The 26,230-nt window shown below is 47.0% G+C and overlaps 1 protein-coding gene, 1 long non-coding RNA gene and 1 pseudogene across 4 annotated transcripts; 1 reads left to right on the top strand and 2 right to left on the bottom strand.

The window, feature by feature from the left end:
• Window positions 1-4: 4 nt before the first annotated feature.
• On the bottom strand, window positions 5-12,788 carry mcm8 (minichromosome maintenance 8 homologous recombination repair factor). Of its 3 annotated transcripts, none has more exons than XM_061837055.1 (22): window positions 12,537-12,788; window positions 11,790-11,944; window positions 10,934-11,196; window positions 10,771-10,860; window positions 10,627-10,709; window positions 10,416-10,565; window positions 9,932-10,029; window positions 8,758-8,956; window positions 8,608-8,693; window positions 7,221-7,366; window positions 6,313-6,387; window positions 6,104-6,245; window positions 5,520-5,550; window positions 5,302-5,439; window positions 5,161-5,221; window positions 4,785-4,865; window positions 3,698-3,893; window positions 3,408-3,624; window positions 2,184-2,393; window positions 2,022-2,098; window positions 1,005-1,194; window positions 5-639 (listed from the first exon to the last, which is right to left on the bottom strand). In XM_061837055.1, the coding sequence occupies exons 3-22, from the start codon at window positions 11,193-11,195 to the stop codon at window positions 547-549; spliced, it is 2,625 nt and encodes an 874-aa protein (XP_061693039.1). In that variant the 5' UTR covers window position 11,196; window positions 11,790-11,944; window positions 12,537-12,788; the 3' UTR covers window positions 5-546. The 3 variants fall into 3 exon arrangements, with proteins under 3 accessions (XP_061693039.1, XP_061693041.1, XP_061693040.1); XM_061837057.1 differs by having other exon boundaries at window positions 10,771-10,836; window positions 12,537-12,782; XM_061837056.1 differs by lacking the exon at window positions 12,537-12,788 and adding an exon at window positions 12,065-12,310.
• Window positions 12,789-12,941: 153 nt separating this feature from the next.
• Window positions 12,942-15,937, top strand: LOC133509732 (uncharacterized). Its single transcript, XR_009797434.1, has 3 exons — window positions 12,942-13,081; window positions 13,189-13,335; window positions 15,169-15,937. It is a non-coding gene; the product is annotated as an uncharacterized LOC133509732 (long non-coding RNA).
• A 3,863-nt stretch (window positions 15,938-19,800) lies between these two features.
• Window positions 19,801-19,919, bottom strand: LOC133510293 (5S ribosomal RNA; annotated as a pseudogene).
• Between the last annotated feature and the right edge of the window lie 6,311 nt (window positions 19,920-26,230).

The raw sequence follows: 26,230 nt of genomic DNA, 5'->3' as shown, positions 1-26,230 counted from the left end.
TTACTGTTCAAAAAAAAAAAAAAGTATAAACAAGTAAACGGTAATAAGTAAAAACAAGCATTTTAACAAGACCAACTGAAATGATAATTACAGACACTGTGTGTAGTTTTACTATACTAGGGGTGGACAAAAAAACCAAGGCTACATTTGATTTTGAAAACAGACTTATGGATTTGAAGCTGAGGATGAAATACTTTGAATTATAGTAATAATACATAAAACGAATATTTTAACTATAAAGACATTCTTTTGTAATATTTCTGTTTAAATTATGTAACTTTCATATGTGCACATCATATATTCTAATATACATATTTACAATGTCATCTAATGAAAAATATTAATATATTAACTAACCGATATCATGCAACAAATATTGAAAAAAAAAGACTCTTGATAATGATAAATGCATAGTGATGCATGGTGGCCCGGATTAAAGAACGCTGATCCTTGCCCACCGCTTGTCTGTCCCATCTGCTGGTGGTTGTGGTGTTGAAATTTAATTTTACTTTGAGTCTTTTGTTTGTTCCGTTTGTCGCTTGCTTGTCAGACGGTCTGAAGTTGGTAAAGCTTCGCTCCTTTCTTCAACAGGAAACCTTGTTCATTTAGGGAACTCACGAGACCCTCAAAGTCCATCACCTGTCCCAAAACCATGTCATGCAACAGAAATCCAGATAAAGCATATTGAGAACCAAAAAAAAAAAAAAAAAAAAAAAAAAAAATATATATATATATATATATATATATATATATATATATATTTGATGCGCGGTCAAATCCTTGACTGGTTTAGAAGTAAAAGCCAGTTTTCCTTTTTTGTTATACTGCAGCAAAGCAGGTTGCAGACTGCAATAACTGACGGTTTACTCTTAACATAGAATTAAATAGGCACCGCTTCCTTTATTTGATATATTGCCTGTTGTTGTGATATTTTGTTTTTGTTGTTAGTTGGCATTCTTTGCTTTGAATTGTGAAATCCTTCCACACACGCACGTAGACTGTACCTTTATGTTGAGCTTCTCTGCTACAGATCGAATGACCTGCAGGTCAAACTGCTTCTGATTGGTCCGCTGGGCGTGTGCGTGCAGGGCACCGATGAGTCGCTTGGCGGCGCCGCGCTGACTCATGCCCGCGCCCAGCTGCGAGCGCTCGAAGTCCAGATTGCCCAGGCCGTCGGAGTACGTGTCGACCAGGCTGCGCAAACAAACAAATTTTACATATTTTTTTCTGTAAATAAACCATATAATGGGCTAAATGGTATGAATACACTTGAATCAATGCATATTAGGGAAAGATGGGCAATTATCAAGTGTGAAAATTCTACCATAAACAAATTGCACAAAATGTGTTCATTCCAAATAATTTAACTAGAATCACTCAATTATTTAATAAAATATAGAGTTCAAATGTACGGAAGTGTATTGCTGCCACACCAAAAAAAAAAAAAAAGGTCACGTTTCACGCTATAATGTGGTTATTTACACATTATAAACTTCCAGTTCGGATGGGTGGAGACCTTTTAGAGTTATGTATCAAACATATACATTCTTGTACATCAACCCAGGTTTTCCATAACACTCCTTCTTATATATAAAAAAAAAAAAATCACATTATTATTATTATAATGTGTAATTAGCCACATTATAATGTGACCTTTTTCTTTCTTTTTTTTCGTGTGGCAGCAATACGCTTCTGTACACATGCATGTAGCATTAAAATGTTTTATTTTCAAAATTTATAATAATTAGTTAATGAGGTAAAAATGAACAGAAAAAAAAAATCAATTGAAAAAAATCGTTTCTCCTCTCTCTATGCCAGCAATGTATCTACCGTATCGGATGGCATTCATAAAACAGAATAACAACTTTGTGTTATATGATAAGTCACAACTGAGTAAATAGAGCGGAATTCATCTTTTAACAAGGTGTCATTTCTGCGTCATTTTTGTTTGGTGATGTGATGCAAGGTCGTTCAAATATCAAACTTATCTGTTGGCAAAGAAAGCTCTATGCGGTCAGTACCTGTGTTTCATAATTTCCACCACATCCTCCGCGTGGATCTTGGTGGCCGTCTCACTGAGCTCCAGTCTGGCTCTCGCCTGCACGGAAGCAGACATTTAACAAATGCGCGACTTCGTTCGACTCAACTCGCTCCGACATTGTGCGCGGCATGACGACCTCTACCTCTGTGAGTCTGATGAGGGACTCCAGCTGGCGGGTGGTGATGGGCGTGGTGTCGGCGGCCCGCGACTGGGACCTCAGCGACAGGTAGAAGTTCTGAAGAGTCTGCGCGGCTTCGGATGAGAGCGTGGGATGAACGTAGTGGCGAGCGTAGCTGATGTACTTTCTTAGCAAGCACGCTGGAATGGGGTCAGATGCCTCCCCTGCGGGGATCTTGGGAAAAAAAAAAAAAAAAAAAAAGAGCCTTCGTTGTGTACAGGTTGAGGGGATGCTTGGGGGCGGGGGGGGGGGGGGGGGGGGCAACGTAGGGTTTAAAAGAGAACCATGTTTTCTACCCAAAAAATGTGTGACGTTCCCAACAGTCAGAGTCCAAGACTGACATCGCACTCATGAAATAAATTTTTTTGAAAATATATATTCATATTCTACTGTATATTATACATTTTCAATCCTGCAATGGTTTTCAAACGCTCCATACCAAAGGCCAGCCAGTGACGTAGTTCGCAATAGTAAGAAGTAGACATTAAAAGAAAATAAATTCAAATAAAGTCATTAACAGTATGCACAGGTACAATGTTAGCACTGTGCTTAAATATAGGAACAAAGGATTAAAATAAAATATATTACGTATAAAAGTACAAACTATTACTTGAAAACCCGGTTGCAAACAAACAAGGTCAAATCCAAATGTAAAAATTTAAAGACAACGAAAAGTAAAATATGCACTCCACTGATTTTAAAGAATGTTTAAACAAGCTGTATGCATGAGTATAAGTTTCATTCTAACATGTTTTGCTTGTATTTCATGTTTTAAATGCAAATTATATTTACATTTGATTCAGTGATTCTTTAACATACCACTAGAGGTACTTGTACCACACCTTGACAACCACCGCTGTACAGAGCTAACAATAATAAAACAAAACAAAACTGTAAAATCCAAAAAAAACAATCGCTATACACGACACATTTCAACGATATAGTGGAAATATCAAGACAGACCAGTGGAAAAGTTCTACAAAAATATTATGACATGACACAATGATGGAGGAAAACTTTAAAACAATGAATACTGCTAATCTTCATAAAATGAGTGTCGTGTCTGCGGTCAGCGAATGTCATGTTATGCAGGATTCCGATGTGCGAGGAGTGCGCGCCATAAAGTGCCTTGAGATCCGTCCCGTTGTGAATCGGCACTCCAAAAATTAAACCGAACGGAATTTTTACCTGCAAACGTTCAGACAGCGGCATGTCCGCTTGTTCCAACAAGATGGACGTCTCCGTGTCGCTCTTGCTGCTCCGGGCGACCGTGGCGCCGCTGGGTTTGCCTCCGCCGGCCCTGTTGGCCATGATGTGCTCGGACAGGTGGCGGTCGTGGGACTCGTCCGGGATGTCCAGGAGGAGGAAGACCACGTCGAAGCGCGAGAGGAGCGGCGAGCCCATCCTGAAAATGCAGCCCCAGCGTCAGAGAGGCGACAACCAATGAAATGCGACGCTCGACTGACCCACGGGCTCACTTCAAATTCTCCGAGACGGTCTTGCCTCGGTTGTAATGGCCTCCGATGGGGTTGGCGGCTGCGACCACCGAGGTTCTGGCGGGCAGTGAGGAAACGATTCCCGCCTTAGCCAGACTCACCGACTGCTGTTCCATGGCTTCCAACAGGGCCTGCTGTTGGCTGCCCAGCTTGTCAAACTCGTCGATGCAGCACAAACCTGCACAGAGGACACAAAAACATTCGTGTCAAAGTCACTCTTCTGCTTGCAACGTCCCTTTTTTTTTTTCTCCGTGTACAATGTAAAATGCATGCTCTATTGGGTTTGATCCGGTGACTGACTTGGCCAGTCAATACCTTCCACTTTTTTCCCCTGATAGTCATTTTTTGTGTTGGCAGTGTGTTTTGGGACCTTGTCTTGTTGCTGAATGAAGCATCTCCAAATGAATTTGGATGCATTTTCTCTGTAAATTGCTGCTGTTACAAGCAAGGGTTCATTTATTCATTCATTTTCCATCCCGCATATGTTCAGACAGCTCGGAGGCGTGCTGAATCTGATCCCAACTATCAGGCAAGAGGTGGGGTACACCCTGGACTGGTCGCCAGCTAATCAGTGGGTACATATAAACAAACAGCCATTTGCACTCATCTTCACACCTATGGGCAATTTAGAGTCTTCAATGAACCTAACACATGTTTGGGATGCGGGAGGAAATAATAGTACCCCGAGAAAACCCACACAGGCGAGGCTGGATTTGAATCCGGGTCCCCAGAACTGTGAGGCAGATGTGCTAACCAGCCGCCCAACGGGTCACTCAAGTAAGAGTTATGCCACCAAATATTAAACCTCAAGTTAATTTAATCCCGTCTGTTCCAATACTTTTGCTCACTCGAAAAGTGGGTGGCTTCAAACGAAAGCTGCTCTGTCCTGAGTTGTTGAACACATCGCGGTGGAAATAGCATAAAATGAAACCTGGATTGTCAAACTTCCCTCAGATTCCTCTTTTGTTCTGAAAGCCAAACGTCTTCAGCCAGCAACGAACAGAAAGGAATTGACCTTGCCACTCCAATACTTTTGGAGGGGACCGCATGTTCGCACTTGATTTCCCACCTTGGTCTGCCAGCACCAAGGCTCCCGCCTCCAGAGCGTAATCTCCACTTCCTGGATCTCTGTATAAACTCACTGTTAGTCCTGAAAAATAGCAAGTGAAAGGTCTAATTTAACTACTTTTACATGTGTCATAAAATCTCAAATAAAACGAACAGACATGTCCCCGAATAACAAATTCTGTCACACACTGGCAACATCCGACCTCTGTTGCAGCTCTCGTATTAACCTCAGAAGGTGGAAAATTATTATTATTATTATTTTTGTTCCCTCATTCGGTGTCAGTACCAATTATACAGAACAGCAACATGGGGGAAAAAAAAAACTGTCTTATTCTAATGTGAGTCCCACTTGTTATGTTACTGTTATGACAGCTTACCTGCAGTGCTGGTGCTGTTGCCACAAACGTAGATCCCCCGAGGAGCCACGTTGCACACCGCCTACAAATGAAAATACATTTATTGAGTTACATTTTTAACAGCAAGCGGTAATGAGTCAACCCCTCGGGCATTGAATGGACCTGTAACATCTGGCTCTTGCCCAGTCCGGGGTCTCCCACCATCAGGACGTGGGGGTCGCCTCTGACGGGGACGCCGTTCTTGCCCACGTGCTTCTGCCGGCCTCCGAACAACACCAACGCCAGTGCCGCTTTCACCAGCTGCGAACACCGGCGAGAGCGGATCAGCGTGACGGACCGGGCGGAAGAGATACGGATAGCGGAGGGACGGTGGCGCTCACCAGGTGGCCGTAGATGGCGGGACACAGAGAGCTTCGGGTGGGGGGAGCCAAGGCAGTAAACACATTTAGAACAAACATCCAAAAGCAGCAGGAAGACATTACACGGATGAGAAAACCTACTTGTGCGGAGTAAACGTGGTAAATGCAACTAACACTGAGATTACATAATGGCATAAGTCACAATTTGGAGGCTGTCTATGATGGGACGGCGGAGCATTTCAATTCCGAGACATGTCGGCTTTAACTCTTCTCAAGCTAAGCAATGAGACAAGAGAGAAAGACGGAGCACAATGTGCAATCCGTATGTGGCATGTTTTGGTACAAGAAACGGACGAGTAAATTATTTGCCAACAATTATCGAGCGGCAGGACACACGTGCCGCACTCGCGCTGAGACTGACTTCATTCAACTTTGCATTGGGCAACAAATGTGCTTCAAAGCTTCCCGGTATCCATTTTTCATCTGTCTAAAGTCTGTTAAGCACATTGGTGTGAAAGGGTGAAAGGGAGTCCTTGTTTGTCAACATGTGGCGTGCGATTGGCTAGGAAGCAGTTTGGGTGGGATTTTAGAGCGAGCGCGCTTACTGTACAATAAGTCTGAGCAGGTCAGGCTGCGACTGGATCTCCTGGATGGCGTAGAGCTCCTTCAGGCTAAACTCTTCGCCGCCGCAGCGGTCCTCGGAGGAGCTGCCGGACGAGCCCGCGCCTCCGGGCTCGGACTGCTGACCTGCGTCAAAATTCGTCAGCCGTGCTTGACGACGACGCCTTACTTGGGCGTGAAACTTGAACGGCACCTTTCGTGTTGCTGACTGACGTGGCGTCGATGTAGAGGAGGAACATGCATTGGTCCTTTTTCCACCGAGAGTTGCCTGCATCACAAAAGCCAAAACTAATGTTGTTTTTTTTTTTTTTTTCCCCCCAAATCAAGGTCTGAGTAGATTGTCAACATTATATATTAGCTTTTTTTAGTGCATTACACAATAATTACAAGCTAAGCTTCACCGCATGAAAAGCAAGTTCAGTTTCCTTTTTGACGATAGACTAATTTAGTTTTTTATAGCACATAATTCAAGCAATGTCAAACCTTGAACATGGATTTATTCACTTATACATAGACATTAAAAATATGACTATACATTATATTATATTATAAATACAATATTTTAGAGATAACCTTTGAATAAATAAAAATTAATCAGACCAAACATGTACAGTACTCGAGGACATAATATATTCACCAAACTATTTCAATTTTAAATCACTATAATATTAGTGTATTTCAATCATATTTGTCATTTTTATGGTCACTTTTCTTCACAGTTCCACTGGGAGAAATTAAGCCAGGTCCATTTTGAATAGCCAAATTATTCCTGACAGGAGTGCATCGTAATGAATAAGAATATCATGCAAAAACATCATTCCAGTTCATCCGTTTATTCCAGCAGTCCAATTAAAAAAAAGAAAGTGAAACTCATATTATTCTACAGATTCAGAGCACACACATAATGAAAGGTTTGAAAAAATGTTTTGTTTCAAGTTTGATGATGATAGCTAACAAGTCAATCTAGAAATTAGGTATGAATTTGCCTTCTGAAAAGTACGCTCCTCTCGTGTTTGGTGAGTGTGAGCTTTTCCTTCTTTCTTTTTTAACTGAAATAAAAATTTCCCGCATCGTCAAATGTAATGTTTGTGTGTGTGTCACCGTCATTTGTGACTCTAACGATCCCCGTGACGGTCACGGTGTCGCCGGGGACGCAGCTGTCACAGAGGTCGGAGGTCAGGTGGCACTCCACAGTGCGGGGGATGCGTCCGGCCTCCCTCTGCTCGCCGCAAACCAACTCCTGCACCCTGCCGACACACACGCACGATGATCATCTCGAACATTCTGCTGTCAGTCTGAAGACAGCATAAGCACTGCGAGTCATGCGCATTTTGTTGAATCTCATTTTTAGCTTTCTATAAAAAAATTGAGGTGAGTTAATAGGTCTGAACCTAATATATTTACTACAAATAACGATTCTTAGGGGCGGCACGGTGGATCCGTTGGAAAGCGTTGGCCTCACAGTTCTGAGGTCCGGGGTTCAATCGCGGCTCCGCCTTTGCGGAGTTTCCATGTTCGCCCCATGCCTACGTGGGTTTTCTCCGGGCACTCCGGTCTCCTCCCACATCCCAAAAATCATGCAACATTAATCGGACACTCAAAAATTGCCCCTCGGTGTGATTGTGAGTGCGGCTGTTTGTCTCCATGTGCCCTGCGATTGGCTGGCGACCAGTTCAGGGTGTACGCCGCCTCCTGCTCATTGACAGCTGGGATAGGCTCCGGCACTCCCCACAACCCTCGTGAGGATAAGCGGCTAAGAAAATGGATGGATGAATGCGGCATCTCTCCCTGCCAGCAGTGTACATAGAGACAGGCAGAACATTGAAATGCTCGTCCACTAGATGGCAGAAAGGACAAGCAACCTGTGCATCCACTTGTTGCCATTCATGTTCAAATAGGACATTTGCACCAAAAAAGACACCGTTGAATATTGCAAGCATGCGCGTCTTGGGGATGTGGGAGTCAGACTGAGAACCCAGGAAGGTCAAAACTATGCAAGGACGGGCAGAACACACAAAATACACACTGATAGACTTGCGCAAGCATTCAAACGCTAACCCTCAGAACTGTACGGCAGACGTACTGACCATTAGATCGCCGTGTTTTTGAACTCGACAATTTTGTTTGGGATTTAAAAAAAAAAAAAAAAAAAGAGGACATTACAATTTATCGATGAAAATGTCAGTCACTTTATTGTATTCCCAAAGAGAAAAAAAACGGGCCTTAATCGATTTGTTTTGTTTCATTTCTGATGTAAATATTCGACAAAGTGATGCATTCCTGTTCAAAAAGCAGTAAAACATCAGGAGCAAATTTATAGTCCTCATAAAAGCCTTTTATAACGCTCTCTTCTGTTTTTTTTTTTTTTTGACAAGGCTTCTAATACATTTGTCATTTCTAATTACTATATTCATCATCTCTTGTTTTTGTGTCAAGTCTTCCGGGCGAACTAGCACGTCTGAGCCGACTCGATGATCTGCGATCTTACTTGATGATCTGCCAGTCCACAGTGTGCGTCAGCGGAGAATTTCGCCTGGGAGTGAACGCGTGACTGCGGCAATCTGGCCGGACACACTGCCAAACGACACACACCGATGACCCGATCGCAGTCCGAACGCCACCTGTCCTCCTCCCTTACCTTGGTGGGTGTCGCGTACTTCCCGTGCTGCAGCGGCAGCGAGAGCGTGCCGGAGCACGTCGCGCACTGGAAGGCCAGCCTGGTGCACCGCGGCTTGATGTTGCTCACCCGCACCACCGTGCCCCTCACGCACACCAGGCAGCCGAACACGCCGGCGCGCAACGTACGCAACGGTGTCAGCGGCTCGTAGTTGTACAGCCTGCGATAAACGGAAGATTACCGCAGATTAAAAAAAAAAAAAAATGTAAAATCGACACACGTTCAAATGCCAAGTTTTTGTGTTTTAAAAGAATGAGTTCAAAATAAGGCGGCACGGTGGATCAGATGGTAAAATCGTTGACCTCACAGTTTTGAGGTCCAGGGTTCAATCCCGGATCCGCCTGTGTGGAGTTAGCATGTTCTGCGCGTGCCTGCGTGGGTTTTCCCTGGGCCCCGGGCAGTTTCCTCCCATATCCCAAAAACATGCAACATGAATTGGACACACTAAATTTCCCTGCCGGTGTGATTGTGACCGTTTGTCTTCAGGTGCCCTGCGATTGGCTGGCGACCAGTTCACGGTGTACCCCTGGGATAGGCTCCAGCACTCCCCGCGACCCTTGTGAGGATGATCGGCAAAGAAAATGGATGGAGGATGGAGTTCAAGATAAATCATTTCCAAGTCCAAATGTCAACAAAAAAAAGGAGATTGTTGTCACATATACTCCAAATCCCGGGCTTGCCAGAAATTCCTGCACTAGCGCAATGTTGCCGCCATCTTGTCTTTCAGCCGATTTTGGAGGGATGTCCAGTTCTTGGTCACGTCACTGTTGTGCCACATTTTCTTCGCTGCGTTCCATTAATTTGTGCGCTTCTCCTGACTTTAAACAATGAGATCCCCCAGATGCCGTCCGTGGAAGTTCGCTGCTGCCCGTGTTGGAAGGCATGACGACAAAAATGTCAGGAAAAGCTCCCGAAAATATCCGACCGTAATTTGGGGCTCATTTAAATGGTAGCAAGTGTGTACTGACTTCCTTTTAACACGAGTTTTCACGTGGTCAAGACCGTAGCGGAAGCATTTGGTCTCATTTTTGAATCCCCAAAACCTGGCATTTGAACAAGGGGTGTCGAGACTTTTCCCATCCACCGTAGCCGTGGACCGGAAGCTGTGAGGTCCGCCGCCGCCGCCGCCGCATACCGTGCGCTAATGTGAGGGATGTGGATGATCGGCGCGGCCGCAGGAAGCTCGTCCCCGGGCAGCTCAGCAGCCTGCTTTTCCAAGTCGGCCGTCAACACCTGTTGGTGCACAACAACAATCGGATGTTTAAAAAAATAGGACGGCATATACGGTTATGAATTGAACAAATTACACATGCAGGTACTTGTTTTAACTTAGCTTTATATTTTCACATATGTCGCTAAACAAGCATTTAATAAATGTATGAGACCATAAAAACGAGGATGGGAGCGTCGCAGTGTTTTTGATGCAACTTAGGCTGAGCGTCACCTGCTCGAGTCGATGTTTGGTATTATTGCAGTTTGCCCAATAAATATTCGACTGATGCAGAAAACCAATGATTTATATGACTCATATTCGTCCAGAATCCTCCACATTCAACAGAATTTTTTTTTTTTTTTAAAAGCCCCGTCACACATTAAAAAGCAACTTTACGTGTGTTTACCTGGTGAACGGCCAGTCCCAAACAATTGAGGATCACCTCCGGCTGCTCCTTCACCTCCGAGGTCAGACCGGGAAGCGCCCCGAGCACCATCTCGTTTGCGGTCAGGTCGGCGTAATCCACCAGAACGCTGCCCTGACGCTCAATCTCGTCCTGTGACGGGCAGCAAATCATGTTTCCGGTCCGCTACAGAGCATCAGCGGCACGAACAGACCTTGTCGTAGAGGTGAATCTTGGAGGCAAAGTATTTCTCAAACACTTTTATCTTCTCCACGGTGGGCGAGCTTTCGATGAAACCTAACAAAAGACCACCCACAGATTATTTGCATCAACACAGCGACTAAAGTTCATTGCGTACCGTCAGTGAAGTACAGCGACCATCCTTTGTATGGGCACGGGATCTCCAGGGTGGCCTGCTGGAGGACTGAAAAGGCGATTCGCGTCGTAACTGGACTTTGATTATTCAGGTTGTCCGCATCGGGAGTTATTGTCTTTTCCACGCCAGAATTCACAGAACTCACCTCTCTGTGTCCCGAAGCTGTGACTTGCCGACGCTCTGTCATCATCTCCGGGCCTCCCTCCCATTGGTCCTCCTCCTCGTCCACCACCTGAACCCCCTCTCCATGGTCTACTCCTCCGTGCTCCTCCTCCTCTCCATCCTCCACCACCTCCTCTTGCTCCTCGCCATCCCCAATTGGCTCCTCCGCGCCACCCTCTTCCATTTCCTGTCCGACCACCATTCCCACCCCTCCAGGAGCCTTTTCTGGAGTCCTGCTCGCTCATCCTTTAGGGGGGGGGGGGGGGGGGGGGGGAACAACAACAAAAAGTTTGAACTCAGGTTCACACATAGTTCTAATGTAGCAGTCAGCATTTGGTAAACAATATTAGCATACTTTCAGCAAAATAACATGACATCATGATTACGATTCAGTAAATGTAAGTTTGACAGTAAATTGGATGAAACATTTTATGTTAATTTATTCAGACTCAAGTTCACATACATATATTGACAAGACATTTTTTTCACCACTATGGAAAAAGCTGACACTGGGGAGAAATGTTTCAAAAGCATGATCGGTATTGTGAGAAATAAAGCAAACTTGTTCAGAGCAGTTTCCCCAAACTCGGATTCTATCTACACCCCACGCAACACAGCTATTGCAAACAAACGTTGCTGGTTTTACTGATCTATAGTGTTGCATATTTCGAAAGCCGAAATTTAACGGAGCGAATTGAAACGACATCAAACAATGTTACGAATTGGCTTCTTTCGAGTTTTTTGATGGGTTCCACGATAATTAGCTCACTTACGTTTCCAAAAAAAAAAACCTGTTAATTAAAGACAAAAAAAACACGTAAATAAATGTAAACACATACTTTGGACGGTAAGAAAAAGCCTCAAAGATCCCAAAACGTCAATGTTGTCACTCGGCTCGCTGTCAAAATTTCCCTCCACTCGGGCGGTAGGCGGAGCCTCCTCTTCTTCGCCTTATCCTGGTGTCGGTTCCGGTCCTCCGACTTGTTACCGACCCCTGGAGGACGAACGTAGAAGAAGAAGAAGAAGTCAATGCATAGATACAAAGTTCAAATAGATCACACCTTGGCGCGAAGTTCTGCGGTGACTGAGCCGCCATTTTCAATGTGCCACCTACTTCTTTTGCCGCTTCATAGATTCAAGCCTTTCTGGACCAAATAAAATTTTGCGGGGTGAAAAATCTGATACTTTCAGAAAATGTTACTCTAGATTTAGAATTTTCGATTATGTTATACCTGTTGCAAATTCGCAACGCCTGGCCGGAAAGGGTTAAACTGGGGTTTTATTCAAAAAGACGAGATTTGATGCAATTAAGATCTGATGTTGCATTTCAATATGAAAATTGTAGCTGTGACTGCCATTACGTCTGATTTCAAAGCAATAGTAAAATAAATAAATAAAAAAATGTTATGAGGAACCTTTCGACTTTTGAGAGGTGCTCAGTTATTAAAGACACCACCCAGGAAGTTGGAAACACCATGCGGAACCTCACGTGATTAAACCCGGAAATATGATGAGCGGGCCCTCTTGTATATCACAAAAAGAATCAGCTTGATTAGCCAAGTATGTAAACAACACACGAAACCTACCTCTGATCATATAGATATACTCCAGACAGATGTGTTTCTTTTGAAATTTGCAACCATTTAGCAAGTTCAATTCAAGGGAATGATAAAGCTCTTAAATTAGGTTGCATGTCACGGTCTAGCTGCTCTCTTCGGGCTCCAATCACAAAGAGAAAGTTCTAGAAGTCACATCAAGACTTATTCGGCCCCACCGCTGAAATCCCGATCCCGGCGGACTTCTGGCAATTTGAGCTGCAACCTCCTCTGATGACACTTGTTGGCTCTTCACCTTTGTCTGCTTTCAAAGGAAGCGGCCTTTGCTTTTCTGGAAAAAGGAAGAAAGAAGGACTCTGGCGAGTTCTCCTTTCATTGTACCCCGGAGCAAAAATCCCCAAAGACAATTTGAAAGCGCACGCGTCCAAGTGTAACGCGACACATACGCAGCGTGCAAGCGTTTCTTTTGCAAGAGCTCGAACTCAAGTACAAGGCGCACGGATATTTACAAACATTTCAAACCGACACAATTGGGCGGAGGCTGTTTTGGTGCCCGCCATCGCCGCCCCGTTCTTGTAAGAGCGCACGTTTCCGCACTCATTGCTCGACATTTCATCACGTTAGCTATTAGCATATACGAGAAAGAAAAAGGTTTATTTGCTTTCTGTCTTTCCACTTCCAGTTCGATTGTGCTGCGATTCCTCACACTTTTTTGGGCTCCAGCATGAAAGGCCTTTCTTTGTTTTTTTTGTTTGTTTTGGTTTTGTGTGTGTTCAAGCCAACCGCAAGTAACAGCGATTTCTGCCAGCGAGGAGAAGGTGACGACAAGGTGGGTGTGATGTAGCAGGAGCAAACTACAAATACCAAATAACACGTTTCAGTGCTCGGGGCCTGCGGAGCAGCCGGCGTGTCGTTTTTGCGTTTGTTTTGTGTTGCTGACTCACAAGTCGACGTCTCTTTCTGTGTGTTTCTGTCGGGCAGGGAAAGAAAAAGTGTTCTCCTCCACAATTAGTTCACAAGACTACAGAGAGTATTGCTTTAGGACCCTTTGCAATGGAAAAAAAAAAAAAAAAAAAAATCACTGGTGCAACCAAGCAGTCAGCTCAATTTCTCTTTGGCCAACTTTTATTCTTTGTACCACGAGTGTCGGCGTTTGTTCTTGCGCGGTATCCGCGCCGTCCTCGGCATCCGTCCTATTCTTAGCCGCTTAGTCTGACATCAAACCCAAACGTCGTCTCGTCTCGAACGCGTCCGGGTCCGCCCGCGAGGATCGTAAAAACGGAAGCCGAGCCACACAACGTCGTCGTACGAACGGAAAGAGTGACCTTTGGCTGACCCGCGCTTCTTTAGAGTGCATTTCCACCGGAATCCCGAACCTCAAAGTAGTCCTTCGTTAACCTGCCAGTTGAGATGTGGGTTGAGGGTAGACCAAAAAAATTGACACACGGGCTCGGACTCAGCTTGCGTGTCAATCTTTGAGCACAACACGCAGACCTGGACGATTGATTTGCAGGTGCATCTCACAAAAAATGTACCGTAATTCCCAACCTACAGAGCGCACCTGGTTATAAGCTAGGTGCCGTTACCGCTAATTCTGATTATTATCGTACAGTATACAGTCAAACGTCGGCTTACGGGCACGCTACCCTGAGAACGCCCGATCTCGGAAGCTAAGCGGGTTTGGCCCTGGTTATTGAAGTGTGTCTTATGCCCATATTTCGTCACCACTCCATAATTTCGCCATGTCCTTGAGCGCATCTCTGCATGTAGGCTAACCTTGATGAACTGCATACCGGACACTTTGTAAGAATCCATTGCCAGCTAGAACCGGTTGAGACAGAAACCCTTTGTCTAAGTGGAAAGATCCGATCTCACGCCACAGGTTGGATACCACCCATTGTCCGCCCTACTGACAAGATAAAGGATGCGTGCTTTCTCTGTTTTTTTTGCACTTCTGATCTGCTCTCTACAGCCATTGTCTGTAACTCACAAGTGCCCGGAATATTCTGTAAGTAAATTCTTCGAAGAAACTGTTCATCATCTCCAGCCTTTATTTGGATAACCAACTTTCTCACGATCCGAAATGAAACGAACACGTGGAGGGAAAAAAAGCGTCCTCCAACATTAGTATGGGAGACCTCCTGGGAATACCAGGCGCTGTTAGCTTTCCTCCCCTGGCTAGATGCAGAGGGGTTGCGTCAGGAAGGGCATCCGGGGCGAAACCACACAAATATGCGTTCATCCAAGATGACACGCTGTGGCGACCCCTAACGGGACAAGTTGAAAGGAAAAGAAGAAAAAGAAGTACACAGAAAGAGTTTAAAGTTAGTGCGGCGCCGGCGTTAGCGCTGCGCTAGCGTTAAAGTCTTTCTGTGTACCGTGGCTTATAACCAGGTGCGCTAATGCTAGAGCGGCGCTAATGCTAACGCAGGGTTGAAAGCGTGTGGTGCTTGTCAGCCGGAAATGACGGTAATTCATTTCAGCAAAGGTTGAAAAAAAAGTTTGATACGTGGGCTGAGCCTCAGTCCACAGATTGATACGTCGGTCCATTTTTGAGCCAAAGTCAGTTTTCGGGTCGAGGCCAAGCGCGTGTTTCAATGTTCAGTGTGAGGCTGAGCTCTTGCGTCAACATTTGAGGCAGCTGTGATTCATTTTTTTTCAGCCCACGTGTCAACACGACGGCTGAGCCGCAACTCGGAGATTGACGCAAGGACAAAGGCCGCACGTTGAAAGCGACACGCGCTAAGCGTCGTTGGCGGTCCTACTGGAGGCCGAACCTTTAGAACCGTGAAACGCGCCGGCCGGCCGACCGCCCGCGGCAGCTTCCCGGGCCGCCGATTCTGGTTTGCCGGGAACGGGGCTCGGATCTCGTCTGCGTTCTCCTGACGCGTCGTCGTCAAAAGGATACAAATTGATCCGGAGCACACAAACGAGGCGAGTGGGAGGAAAGAGAGAGAGAGAGAAAAAAAGGCCGAATGTTTCTTTTGTAGCCTTCGGGTGGCGTGATGTGTAATTTCCCAGGAGCGCAAATGGAGGACGGGGGCTCGAGGCTGCGGAGACTCGCTGTGAGTCACACCGCAATTGTTTCCATGAAATAGCTTCCGATTGGGGGATTTTCATCCATTTGACCTCACTGGGTTTGTGCGTGTGTGTCTTCATGTCTTCTTTGAAGTGTGAATGCTTGTGTGTGTGTTTGCAAATGTATGCGAGTACATGTTCGTGTGTTGTTTGCGTGCGTGCACGTGCGATTGATCGCACAATCGTTTCGATGACACGCGTTCTTGCAAATACACGATGCGGCTTCCCCGACTTTTCTGCGCGTCTCCTTTGCGACGTCTCGCACTGTACGTCTGCTAGAATTTCACGCTATCGTGTTCCAAGCGCAGATCTTGTGTGCTGCAGTCTCGTTTGAGTTGTAGCCGCGTCTTAAAAATAACAACATCCATATTTCCGTCCCCTTTTGATGCCAAATGTGGGAAAACTGAGCAGCAGCAGCAGCAGCCGCGCTACCCGAGCCGACCACTTGAGGGCGCAAGGACCCCGCCGCTCAGTCTTCCCCCAAGTCCTCTTTTTAATGTTCTCTTTAGTGACCTACATCTTTCTCTTTTTACGACCGACTCTCTATATGTGTTGCGCGGGCTAATTCCACCTAAAGCCATTTAGCAATGCCTTTTATAACTCTGTGTTCGCAATCTTAAAGTTCTTTTTACTCATTGCCCCCCAAAGTGTGCTTTTGGGCCCCCATTTTTTCGTGCATTAACTGTTGATTTGGAAAGAAAGCGCCGCGTTTTATTAGCATTTTCCGATTCCTAAATATTAGTCCGGGGAAAAGACGGCGTTGTAGCGTTGCACTTAAATGTGTCAATTTACGGGCGGAAATTGTCAATGGGGCGGCACGGTGGCTCAGCTGGTTCTGAGGTCCCGGGTTCAATCCCGGCCCCACCTGTGCGGAGTTTGCATGTTCTCCCCGTGCCTGCGTGGGCACTCCGGTTTCCTCCCACATCCCAAAAACATGCAACTCTCTAAATTGCCCCAAGGTGTGATTGTGATTGTGAGTGCGCCTGTTTGTCTCCATGTGCCCCGCGATTGACTGGCGACCAGTTCAGGGTGTGCCCCGCCTCCTGCCCGTTGACAGCTGGGATAGGCTCCGGCACGTCCCGCGACCCTCGTGAGGATAAGCGGCAAAGAAAATGGATGGCTGGATGGACTTTTCCTCATTTTGAATGAATGCATCAACAGGACCCCTTGGATGGTTTCGTCCAAAAAGAAAATTATTTTAAAGTTAACGACATATTTGTGCTTTATATAAATAACATAGGCGGCACGGTGGATCAGCTGGTAAAACATTGGCCTCACAGTTCTGATGGACACGGGTTCGATCCCAGTCCAGCCCGTGTGGAGTTTGCATGTTTTCCCCGTGCCTGCTTGGGTTTTCTCCGGGCACTCCGGTTTCCTCCCACATCCCAAATACACGCAACATTAATTGGACATTCTAAATTGCCCGTAGGTGTGATCGTGAGTGCGGCCGTTTGTCTCCATGTGCCCTGCGATTGGCCGGCGACTAGTTCAGGGTGTGCCCCGCCTCCTGCCCGTTGACAGCTGGGATAGGCTCCAGCACTCCCCGCGACCCCTGTGAGGATAAGCGGCAAAGAAAATGAATGGATGGAAATTCTCAATGGCGTCTGTCCTCGTTAGGGTCAAAGATGAATTTGGTGGAGGGGGGGGGGGGGGTTGCACCCTGGAGCAGTTGCGAGCCGACTGCAGGATACGAGCAAACATTCAACAAGCATTCACACTTAAAACGAGCACATTTTTGGGAATGTCAAAAGAAACTGACGTACAATGTGGAGTTTAGCTTCCGGCCAAAAGTTGTCACACGGGCTGAAGCTCGCCTCAAACAATAACAAAATAAATGAGACTTTGACTCAAAGGTTGAGACACGCTCTGAAGCTCAAGTTGAACGTCGACACACCAAAATTGCGTTTTGACCAGAAGACACGTGGACTCGGGCTGGATCTGCGGATCGAAAGACGGGCTGAGCCTCGACCCGAGGATTGACGCAATCGGATTTCAGCCGCTCTCCGTCCCCACGTCGATGTAATCTGCCCCCGCGTGAACTCCACTAGATTAGCAATGGAACGAACGATTTCTTTTGGACAATCGGCTTTCAAATTTCCACAAGCCGGCCCTTGATGACATCAGCGTTTTTGTGTTTTCTGATTGGTCGGGTCGGTGCAATCGGGCGTTTTTTTGGTTTTGTCTCGAGCTCGAAGGGCCGCCCGGCGGGAGGGCCGCCAAAGTGCCGCCGTTGACACCGGAAGGAAAACGTCAGCGGCGCCGACGCTTTGGACATTGGGCCCGACGGCGGGGCGCAGCCCTCCCCTCCTTCGCCTGCACTCGGACTAACGAAGCGGCCGCGGAGACAATTAATTCTGCCGCACTCCATTAGCCAATAGTCGCCCCGCTGCGAGGGGACGAGGGGAAGTTTCATGAGGAAGACGAGGAGGAGGAGGAGAGGACGGAGAGATAAGCCGGGGACATGATGAATGAGGGCGGCGGGACAGAAACTGTCATTATGTATTCACATTTCATCATCTTTTGCTCAGAGTACATTATTTATCCATTCATCCATCCATTTTCTTAGCCGCTTATCCTCACAAGGGTGGCGGGGAATGCTGGAGCCTATCCCAGCTGTCAACGGGCAGGAGGCGAGGCACACCCTGAACTGGTCGCCAGCCAATCGCGGGGCACATCGAGACAAACAGCCGCACTCACAATCACACTGACGGGGCAATTTAGAAAAAACCCCCGCAAGCACGAGGACAACTTGCAAACTCCACACAGGCGGGGCCGGGATCGAACCCGGGACCTCAGAACTGTGAGGCTGACGCTTTCCACATGATCCACCGTGCCGCCTATGTTATTTATATAAAGCACAAATATGTAGTTAACTTTGAAATAATTTTCTTTTTTGACGAAACCATCCAAGGGGTCCTGTTGATGCGTTCATTCAAAATGAGGAAAAGTCCATCCGTCCATTTTCTTTGCCGCGTATCCTCACGAGGGTCGTCAACGGTCAGGAGGCGGCGCACACCCTGAACTGGTCGCCAGCCAATCGCAGGGCACATGGAGACAAACAATCAAACCGACGGGGCAAGTGATGTTGCGTGTTTTTGGGGATGTGGGAGGAAACCGGAGTGCCCACCCAGAGAAAACCCACCCAGGCACGAGGAGAACTTGCAAACTCCACACAGGCGGGGGTGGGATCGAACCCGGGTCCTCAGAACTGCGAGGCCACCACTTTACCAGCTGAACCACCGTGCTGCCACGAGGAAAAGTCATCAAAATGTAATCAAACGTAATTAGCTTTTTTTTTGAGTAATTGAAATACTGTAGTGAACGCTTCGATTACATTTTCAATAAGGTACTTTGTAATTGCAATCCAACTACGTGACCAAAGTCACCTTCCCGCCACAAGCCTGGAGGGAAACTAAGAAAACAAGTGCGGTCCGGCGGTCCTCGGCGACCGCTCCTGCTCACTTGAGCGGACGCTTCCAGGAGCGGATATGTTTGTCTCCGGGGGGGTCCTCGGGAGGGGGGCACATTAGCGCCTGCAGCTTTCACGCAGGGTCACGACTCCGACGCTACGGGCGCAATTTCCTGACACGCCGATGATGGGACTTTTCCTGGAAGTTCGCATTTTTTCCTGCTCTATTTCGTCGCTTAGCGGTGACTCAGCGATGTGACTTCCGAGCGTCGGCTGCCGGCGGCACATTTCTCTAATTCGAGAATTGCGTCCATCACACGCACTCCGACCGCACTGTTGTTGCTGTCTGTGAGGTGATTTTGAACACCCGAGGCAAATATCATATATTACAATGGAATGAACGGGGGGGGGGGGGGGGGGGTGTCATGGTTATGAGGTTCTGGGTTCGATCCCGGATCCGCCCGTGTTGAGTTTTTCTGTTCTCCCCGTGCCTGTGTGGGTTTTCTCCGGACACTTTGGTTTCCTCCCACATCCCCGGGACAGGTCGAAAGGAAAAGAAGAAGAAGAAGACACAGAAAGGGTTTAACGTTAGTGCGGCGCTAGCGTTAGCGCACCTGGTTATAAGTTTAACGCTAGCACAGCGCTAACGCCGGCGCCGCACTAACGTTAACGTTCTTTTCCTTTCGAGTTGTACCGTTAGGGGTCGCCGCAGCGTGTCATCTTAGATGAACGCATATTTGTTTGGCACAGTTTTTGCGCCGGACGCCATTCCTGACGCAACCCCTCTGCATTTTAGCCTGGGAGAGAAGCTTACAGCGCCTGGTATTCCCAGGCGGTCTCCCACCCAAGTACTAACCAGGGCCAAACCCGCTTAGCTTCCGAGATCCGACGGGATCGGGCGTTCTCAGGGTAGCGTGGCGGCGAGCTTTCCTCCCCAAAACATTAATTGGACACTCTAAATTGCCCCTAGGTGTGATTGTGAGCGTCGCTATTCTGCGATTGGGTGGCGAACCAGTTCAGGGTGTACCCCGCCTCCTGCCCGTCGACAGCCGGGATAGGCCCCAGGAATCTTTGTGACCCTTGTGAGGATAAGCAGCCAAGAAAACGGATGGATGGTTAGAATTCAGCGAACGAGTCTCAGACACGGTGCAGATCGGGCCAGTCGGACCGGCATCTCGCTCTGCTATTCACAGAATGGTGTCGGTAAACAAAACGAGTCCGTCAAAGGTCTGGAAAAGGCAGGTTTGGGTTTCTTCCGCTAATTGTTGGAGAACGCCTCTCAGCTTGACTGAGAGCTGCAAAGGCGGATAAAGCTTCTCATCAGACCGCCAGTCACCACACACAAACGGACAGCCGTCCAGTCAACTCGTCTGGATTTCTGGCTTGAATGTTTGTCGGTGCTTATTTTCACGTCATCGGCCCATTTCGGACAATTTGAACTTTGCCGGAATTGTTTGGAAAAAGCCCGTTTTCATTTCCAGCATGACCGTCCAAGGTTGGTGTAAAAGAAAAAGGCCTGGGAAGACTTGAAGTTGCATCCAAAGTAACACTCGGATGTAATTTCCTAACGGAAATGTTTGCGTTCAAACTCATTTTCTGTACAATTTGAACAAAAAAAAAAAAAAAAAAACACATTTTCTTCACCTATTGGATGGTTCCATAGACAGAAAGAAACAACAGCAAGTGTCCGGTATTCATCCAAAGTATCGAAAAGTAAAATTTTCGAGTGGCGTTCCCCAGGGAGCTATTCCAGGTCCATTCATGTTTTGTTTTTTGTGTTGTCCGGGGAATCCATCCATCACCTGTGCGGAGTTTGCATGTTCTCCCCGTGCCTGCGTGGGCACTCCGGTGGACAAACTGATTCTTGCTGGCTTTTTTGGAACGATTAATAAACGTTTAAAGTGGAGGGACGATGTCTTCCGAGTTCAAACTGGAACTCCTGGCGCGTTTAGCCGACATCATTCTCACACTGAATCAATGCCCCCCCCCCTCCCCCCAACTCTGGCTGGTTCCCTGCCATCTGTCTGCCTGGGCGCCCGAGGTGCTGCTTGCTATTTAGATGATTTAGTCGGAGAGGGAGAGAGGGATTTCATTAGCTGTTTACCTGCGGGCCTCTGGTATCTGCGGCGCTGTACGGGCGCTTTATTAAAAAAAAAAAAACAGCCGCGGCGGATCAGCGGGTGAAAGTTCGGCCCCGCCCGACCGGCGGCGGTTGCGGGTTGCCGGAGCGGGGCTTCGTTCCAACGTTTGATGGATCGTCGTCCGGGTCCAGGGACGCGTCACGTTGCGGCTTTGGGGCCCACCGAGAACAAACGCGTGACGCCGCGTCGTGATCAGGATTTGTTCCGCTAGCGAGTTGATTTCAAAGGGAACGAAGAGCGCAACTGTTTACCTGAGGGCCAACACAGCCTGCAGCCAGCTCGTTACGACAACAAACTCTTCGGAATAATCGTCTTTACCTTTGTCTCCTAAAAAATAAGCGCTATTGTACTAACAAAACAACAACAATAATAATAATAATACGGACGCCTCGTCTAGTCTACGTCTCGTTGCGTTTTTTTCCGGGATGTACAAGATCACGATACCACATCATAAGAACGCGCTAATGTCGTCATCGCACGCCCTTCCCGACGTCTTGACCTTGTCCTCAGCATCTTTGACGACTTTCGCGGAAGAAGTGTGGCAAGACGTCGGCGCAGGTGTCAGTCAGCGACGCTCAAAGGAAGCGGCGACTTCCCGGTGGCGTCCCGCTGCAGAAGCCGGGCCCGCCGCAAAGGTCGCGCTCCGGGAGGGGCCTGGGAGCAGGCGGCGCTGCGACCCCGGGAGACCGCCCGCCCCGAGCCCCCACGCGGGCGCAGCTGGAGCCGAAGCATCTCAGCCCCTCTCTTAGCTTTGCCCTCGCCGCTTAGATTTTCCTCCCCGCAACCTTTTCCCGTGACCTATTCTCCATCCGCCTCCTCCTCCCACCTGCGACTCTGCCTGGTTGTTTCCCATCAGAGCGTGCCCCCTCCCCCCCTCCCCCAGCTCTGCCCCCGCAGCCATTTTCTGTCATCCCCCCCCCCCCCCCCCCCCCCTCCCTCACCCACTTGTCCACTTGGAGTGTTGCCGTCACCTTTCAAACTTAAGCCGCTTTTTCAGGCCTTGCAGGTTTTCGCCGTCAACCTTCACCCCCCCCCCCAATCCCCGTCCCCAAGCCTTGAAAGCTTCATCCCGTCACTTCACCTTCCCTCCCCACTCCTCCTCCTCCTCCTGTCAGTCAAAGTGCTAACATGACCCACTTACATCCAGCGACCCCCCCCCCCCCCCCCCCCCCCCTCCCACAAAGTGCTCTCTTCTCGGTTTGCGCGACGAGCCTCACCTTCGGGCGACCTCCATCTCCAAACAAGCCCACTCGGCTCCACACGAGCGGCCATTTTGTTTACTCTTTTCATTTACGATTTGCGTTTTCCATCTGTACTCTGTGCCCATTCCTAGTGCGCTAACGTACACGAGTCAAGTATTGGAGTACCCGAATTCCAGTACCTGTACCTCGAGTGCATATTTTGAATCACAGATGAATCACATTTTATTCAGTCACGTGAACAATCGATGGAGAATAATCACTTCTAATAATATCCAACAGTTGTAGCTTAAAATCGTTTAGTGTTGTTTTTTTTTTTTTGCCAGCTTTTCTCACTTCAATTTCGAGTAACTTTTTTTGTCAGACGTGTTGTACATACATGACATCCGACGTACCTGAAATAGCATTCCTCTCGGACCTGCGTTGCTAAAATAGATTCGAGAGCGATATAAATAAACGGGTCTGCCTAAAACCGGGGTCGGGAACCTTTTCGGCTGAGAGAGCAAATATTTGAATTCCAAAAGAGCCAGCCAATATTTACTAAGTACTAAAAACAAGTATATTCGTGGGTTTTATGTAAGACAAACGCTTTAAGAGTACAATAAGTCTCTAAATTAATTTGAAGAACATTATGATCTTGCTAACCATTGATGACAAAATTACTTTTTACCATTAATTCGACTTCTTTGCTGACGGCTTATTTGTCTGTTTCATACGCCGTTAAATTAAACTTCATGCAGCCTTTGAGACTTCCATGAATGTAGTTTGGTCTTAATGTTTTTTTTTTTTTTTTTCAAATGTAAGACTTTTCATATTACATAGGTAGAACCAAACATTGTCAGTCCAGCAATAGTCACACGTCGCAGTATGTGGTATGTGGGAAGTGCGGTCAACGTTTTGACAATCAGCTGGTCTGCAGGTTTCATTTTTTTTCATTTCTCCCCTCTAATGTCCGCTCGCCAACAATGCTTAACGACAGAGGCGTGTCTTTATGAACCAGTAAAAAAAAAATATTGGGCGGCGCATAAGAACTCTGTCATTATAAACTACATTGATCGGCTGTGCAAGGACTGTAACCTTTCTAATTATGAGTGTATCCCTTTAAGAGCTTGGGGGTGGGGGGGGGGGGGCGGCGCAGGGGTAAAGAGTGCGTGGCCGTGCAGCAGGTTGTGGTTAGAGAAAGTCACGTGTGGTGCCAAAATGTTAAAAAAAAGAAAGAAGTCAGGCTTTTTTTTTTTACCAGAATTTCCTCGCGATCGATCGGGATGGACACATTTAGCCCCCCTGCTAACACTACAGTATGTCGTTACGAGGGCCCTGCGAGCCATACGCAACCACCAAAAGAGCCAGGTGTGGCTCGCGAGCCATAGGTTTCCGACCCCCGCTCTAAAATATGTAAATTGTGCCTGTGTACACTTTCAGGAGTTTCTCAATCTTAGGAATAATGTCAAGGCCCTTAGCTGGCAATATAGCCCTCTCTTTATTCACACAAAGAATTTCATTTTTCCATTGCTATCGCACCGCTGTCTGCTCACCATGCATACCACCACCCGCACTCTCCCTTCTTTCCCACTTCACTCGGCACTACTTTTTGCCAATATTCCTTTTCGTCCCCGACAACTGGAACACTCAGCAACAAATAATAAAACTCATCCCAGTATCGTTCATCATTTAAAAAGTGAGGGAGGGATCCTGCGCGTTCTATTTGTATTTTCTTTACGCCGATGTTTGCTGCAAGGTTAGCGTTTCAAATGTGCACGTTCTCGATTGTCTTCCCTCAGTAAATAAAGGTGAAATTAAAAAAAATGGAAGTAAATCTCACGGCGGAGTCTCTGGGGCTCAATTTTGCATCCAACACAAAACAAAAAATGACTGACTGGGTGTGTGGCGTCAATCGGTTTTTGACGACCGCAGCATCCGGCAAGGGGGGCCATTTTGCAGATAACCTCACAAGTGCACATGCGCACACAAAGAGGTCTTTTGTGTGAGAATGTTCTCAATTAAACTCGAGGCCATTAAATGGACCGAGAGGCTGCGCACTCTTCAGCTCAAACGTTTCTTTTCACACTCCCACTCGACCGGCGGCCTCCATCGACGCCGACTTAGGCGCCGCCCGTGTTGACGACGAGGCGTTCAAGTGTCGATTCACCCGGGAGCCTTTTTTTTTTTTTTTTTTTTTTTTTTTTGCCGCGCGGCGGCGCGCAGACGAGAAGAAAAAAGCCTGACCAGGTCCTTCGTCTCTTTCTTTCGCTCAAGAGGAATGAAAATGAGGTGACGCCGAGAGGGCCGCGCGATCGTTTAACCGGCTCGTTTAGGTGGAATGACACCATTACGGGAACGACGCCGCGCCGCCGAAACACTCCGTTCGGAATCCGCTCGAAATGTTTGCGGAGGGTCGACATCGCGGCGCTTTTCAAAGAAACTCATTTACGTGCTTTTGGAAACATCAAAAGCAATTTAGTCCACAAACAACCAAACTTGTTTTTTTTTTTCCCCGAAAAATATCAATAACTGTTTAGTATTTAAAGAACTGCTGGGATTGGCTCCAGCTTTCCCCCGCGACCCTTGTGAGGATAAGCGGGTAAGAAAATGGATGGATGAATGGATATTTAGTATTTAAAGAACTTATCTTAAGTGTACTCCAGTCAGTCATATTCGAAAAAGCTACGGGTGTGGTCAGTCATGCCCGCGGATATAAAGTTGCGGGTGTGATCGGGGATGGAATCTCAAGACATTAAAATAACTGACTGAGTTGTTACACCCGTGTATGTAGTTGTTACCAAATACCATAATCATAATTTATTGACACTGCACAAGACTGAGACAGACATTTTTAAAAAGGTCAATAGACATTCAATTTCAAAACTAAATATAGTCCATCGTCTAACGTTACAACTTGGATCAAGTCAAAGTAAATCACAATCACATACTTATTATAGTTATTGTGATAAATCCCAGGAATGATTTCAGCGTTAACTGAATTTCCTTTGACGTGGCTCACGACGGTGATGCCTTTGGACGTAAATCCGCTCGAAGTACGTGAAGAAGCTCGGAAAATGCGCTTTTGGCATCACTTGCGAACATGCTCAGCACAGTTAACTTGCATTTCCCGTTTCCGTTTGTTTGTTTGTTTATGAAATAAACACGTAAATTAGTGTACAGCATATCGTAATTTTCTGCACCCTCAACGAATGGCCTATTATAAAATTAGAAATGATTTTTCATATATAAGGCACAGCGCATTATAAGGTGCATTTAGTGGACTCTCCAGTAGAAGCTGGGTTTACGTTACGCATCCATTAGATGGCGCTGCACTAAAGGCTCAATACTGATCCATATATAAGGCGCACCTGATTACAAGGCGCACTGTCAGCTTTTGAGAAAATTAAAGTCTCTTACGGTAACGTGAAGAATACACAAAATAAGTGACGTCTTCTAATGTCTATTTCTACTCATAACAAATTTTACGCGCATGATTTTTTTGTGCTCGACTGTCGGATTTCGCGAGTGCGATGGCGCGCCCGTCAAATCACAGTGACTGGTTCACGTGCACATCAAAGATGAGGTTCTCCAACAATTCTGGTACCCATCCGTCCATTATCTTTGCCGCTTATCCTCACGAGGGTCGCGGGGAGTGGCCGGAGCCTACCCCAGCTGTCAACGCGCTGAATTGGTTGCCATCCAATCACAGAGCGCATCGAGATCAACACTCACACCTATGGGCAATTTAGTGTCCAATTAAATTTTGCATGCTTTTGGGATGGGGGAGGAAACCGGAAATCCACACATGCACGGGGAGATCATGAAAACTCCACACAGGCGGGGTCCGGGATTGAACCTGGGACCTCAGAACTGCGAGGCCAATGCATTGAAGAGAATGAAGTCTTCAAAGAACCT

This window comes from Syngnathoides biaculeatus, chromosome 12, assembly GCF_019802595.1.
Source record: "Syngnathoides biaculeatus isolate LvHL_M chromosome 12, ASM1980259v1, whole genome shotgun sequence".
Taxonomy (NCBI): Eukaryota; Metazoa; Chordata; class Actinopteri; order Syngnathiformes; family Syngnathidae; genus Syngnathoides; species Syngnathoides biaculeatus.
This window is presented reverse-complemented; position numbering and strand designations above follow the sequence as displayed.

Bases quoted from the DNA above. Each gene is read 5' to 3' on its own strand.
- mcm8 (XM_061837055.1), bottom strand. From the start codon at position 11,195: ATGAGCGAGCAGGACTCCAGAAAAGGCTCCTGGAGGGGTGGGAATGGT. The intron at 8,957-9,931 runs GTATGCGGCGGC...CGTTTATCGCAG, and splicing joins ATCCCTCACATTAGCGCACG to GCTGTACAACTACGAGCCGC. The intron at 6,246-6,312 runs GTGCCGTTCAAG...ATTTTGACGCAG, and splicing joins GTCAGTCAGCAACACGAAAG to GTCAGCAGTCCGAGCCCGGA.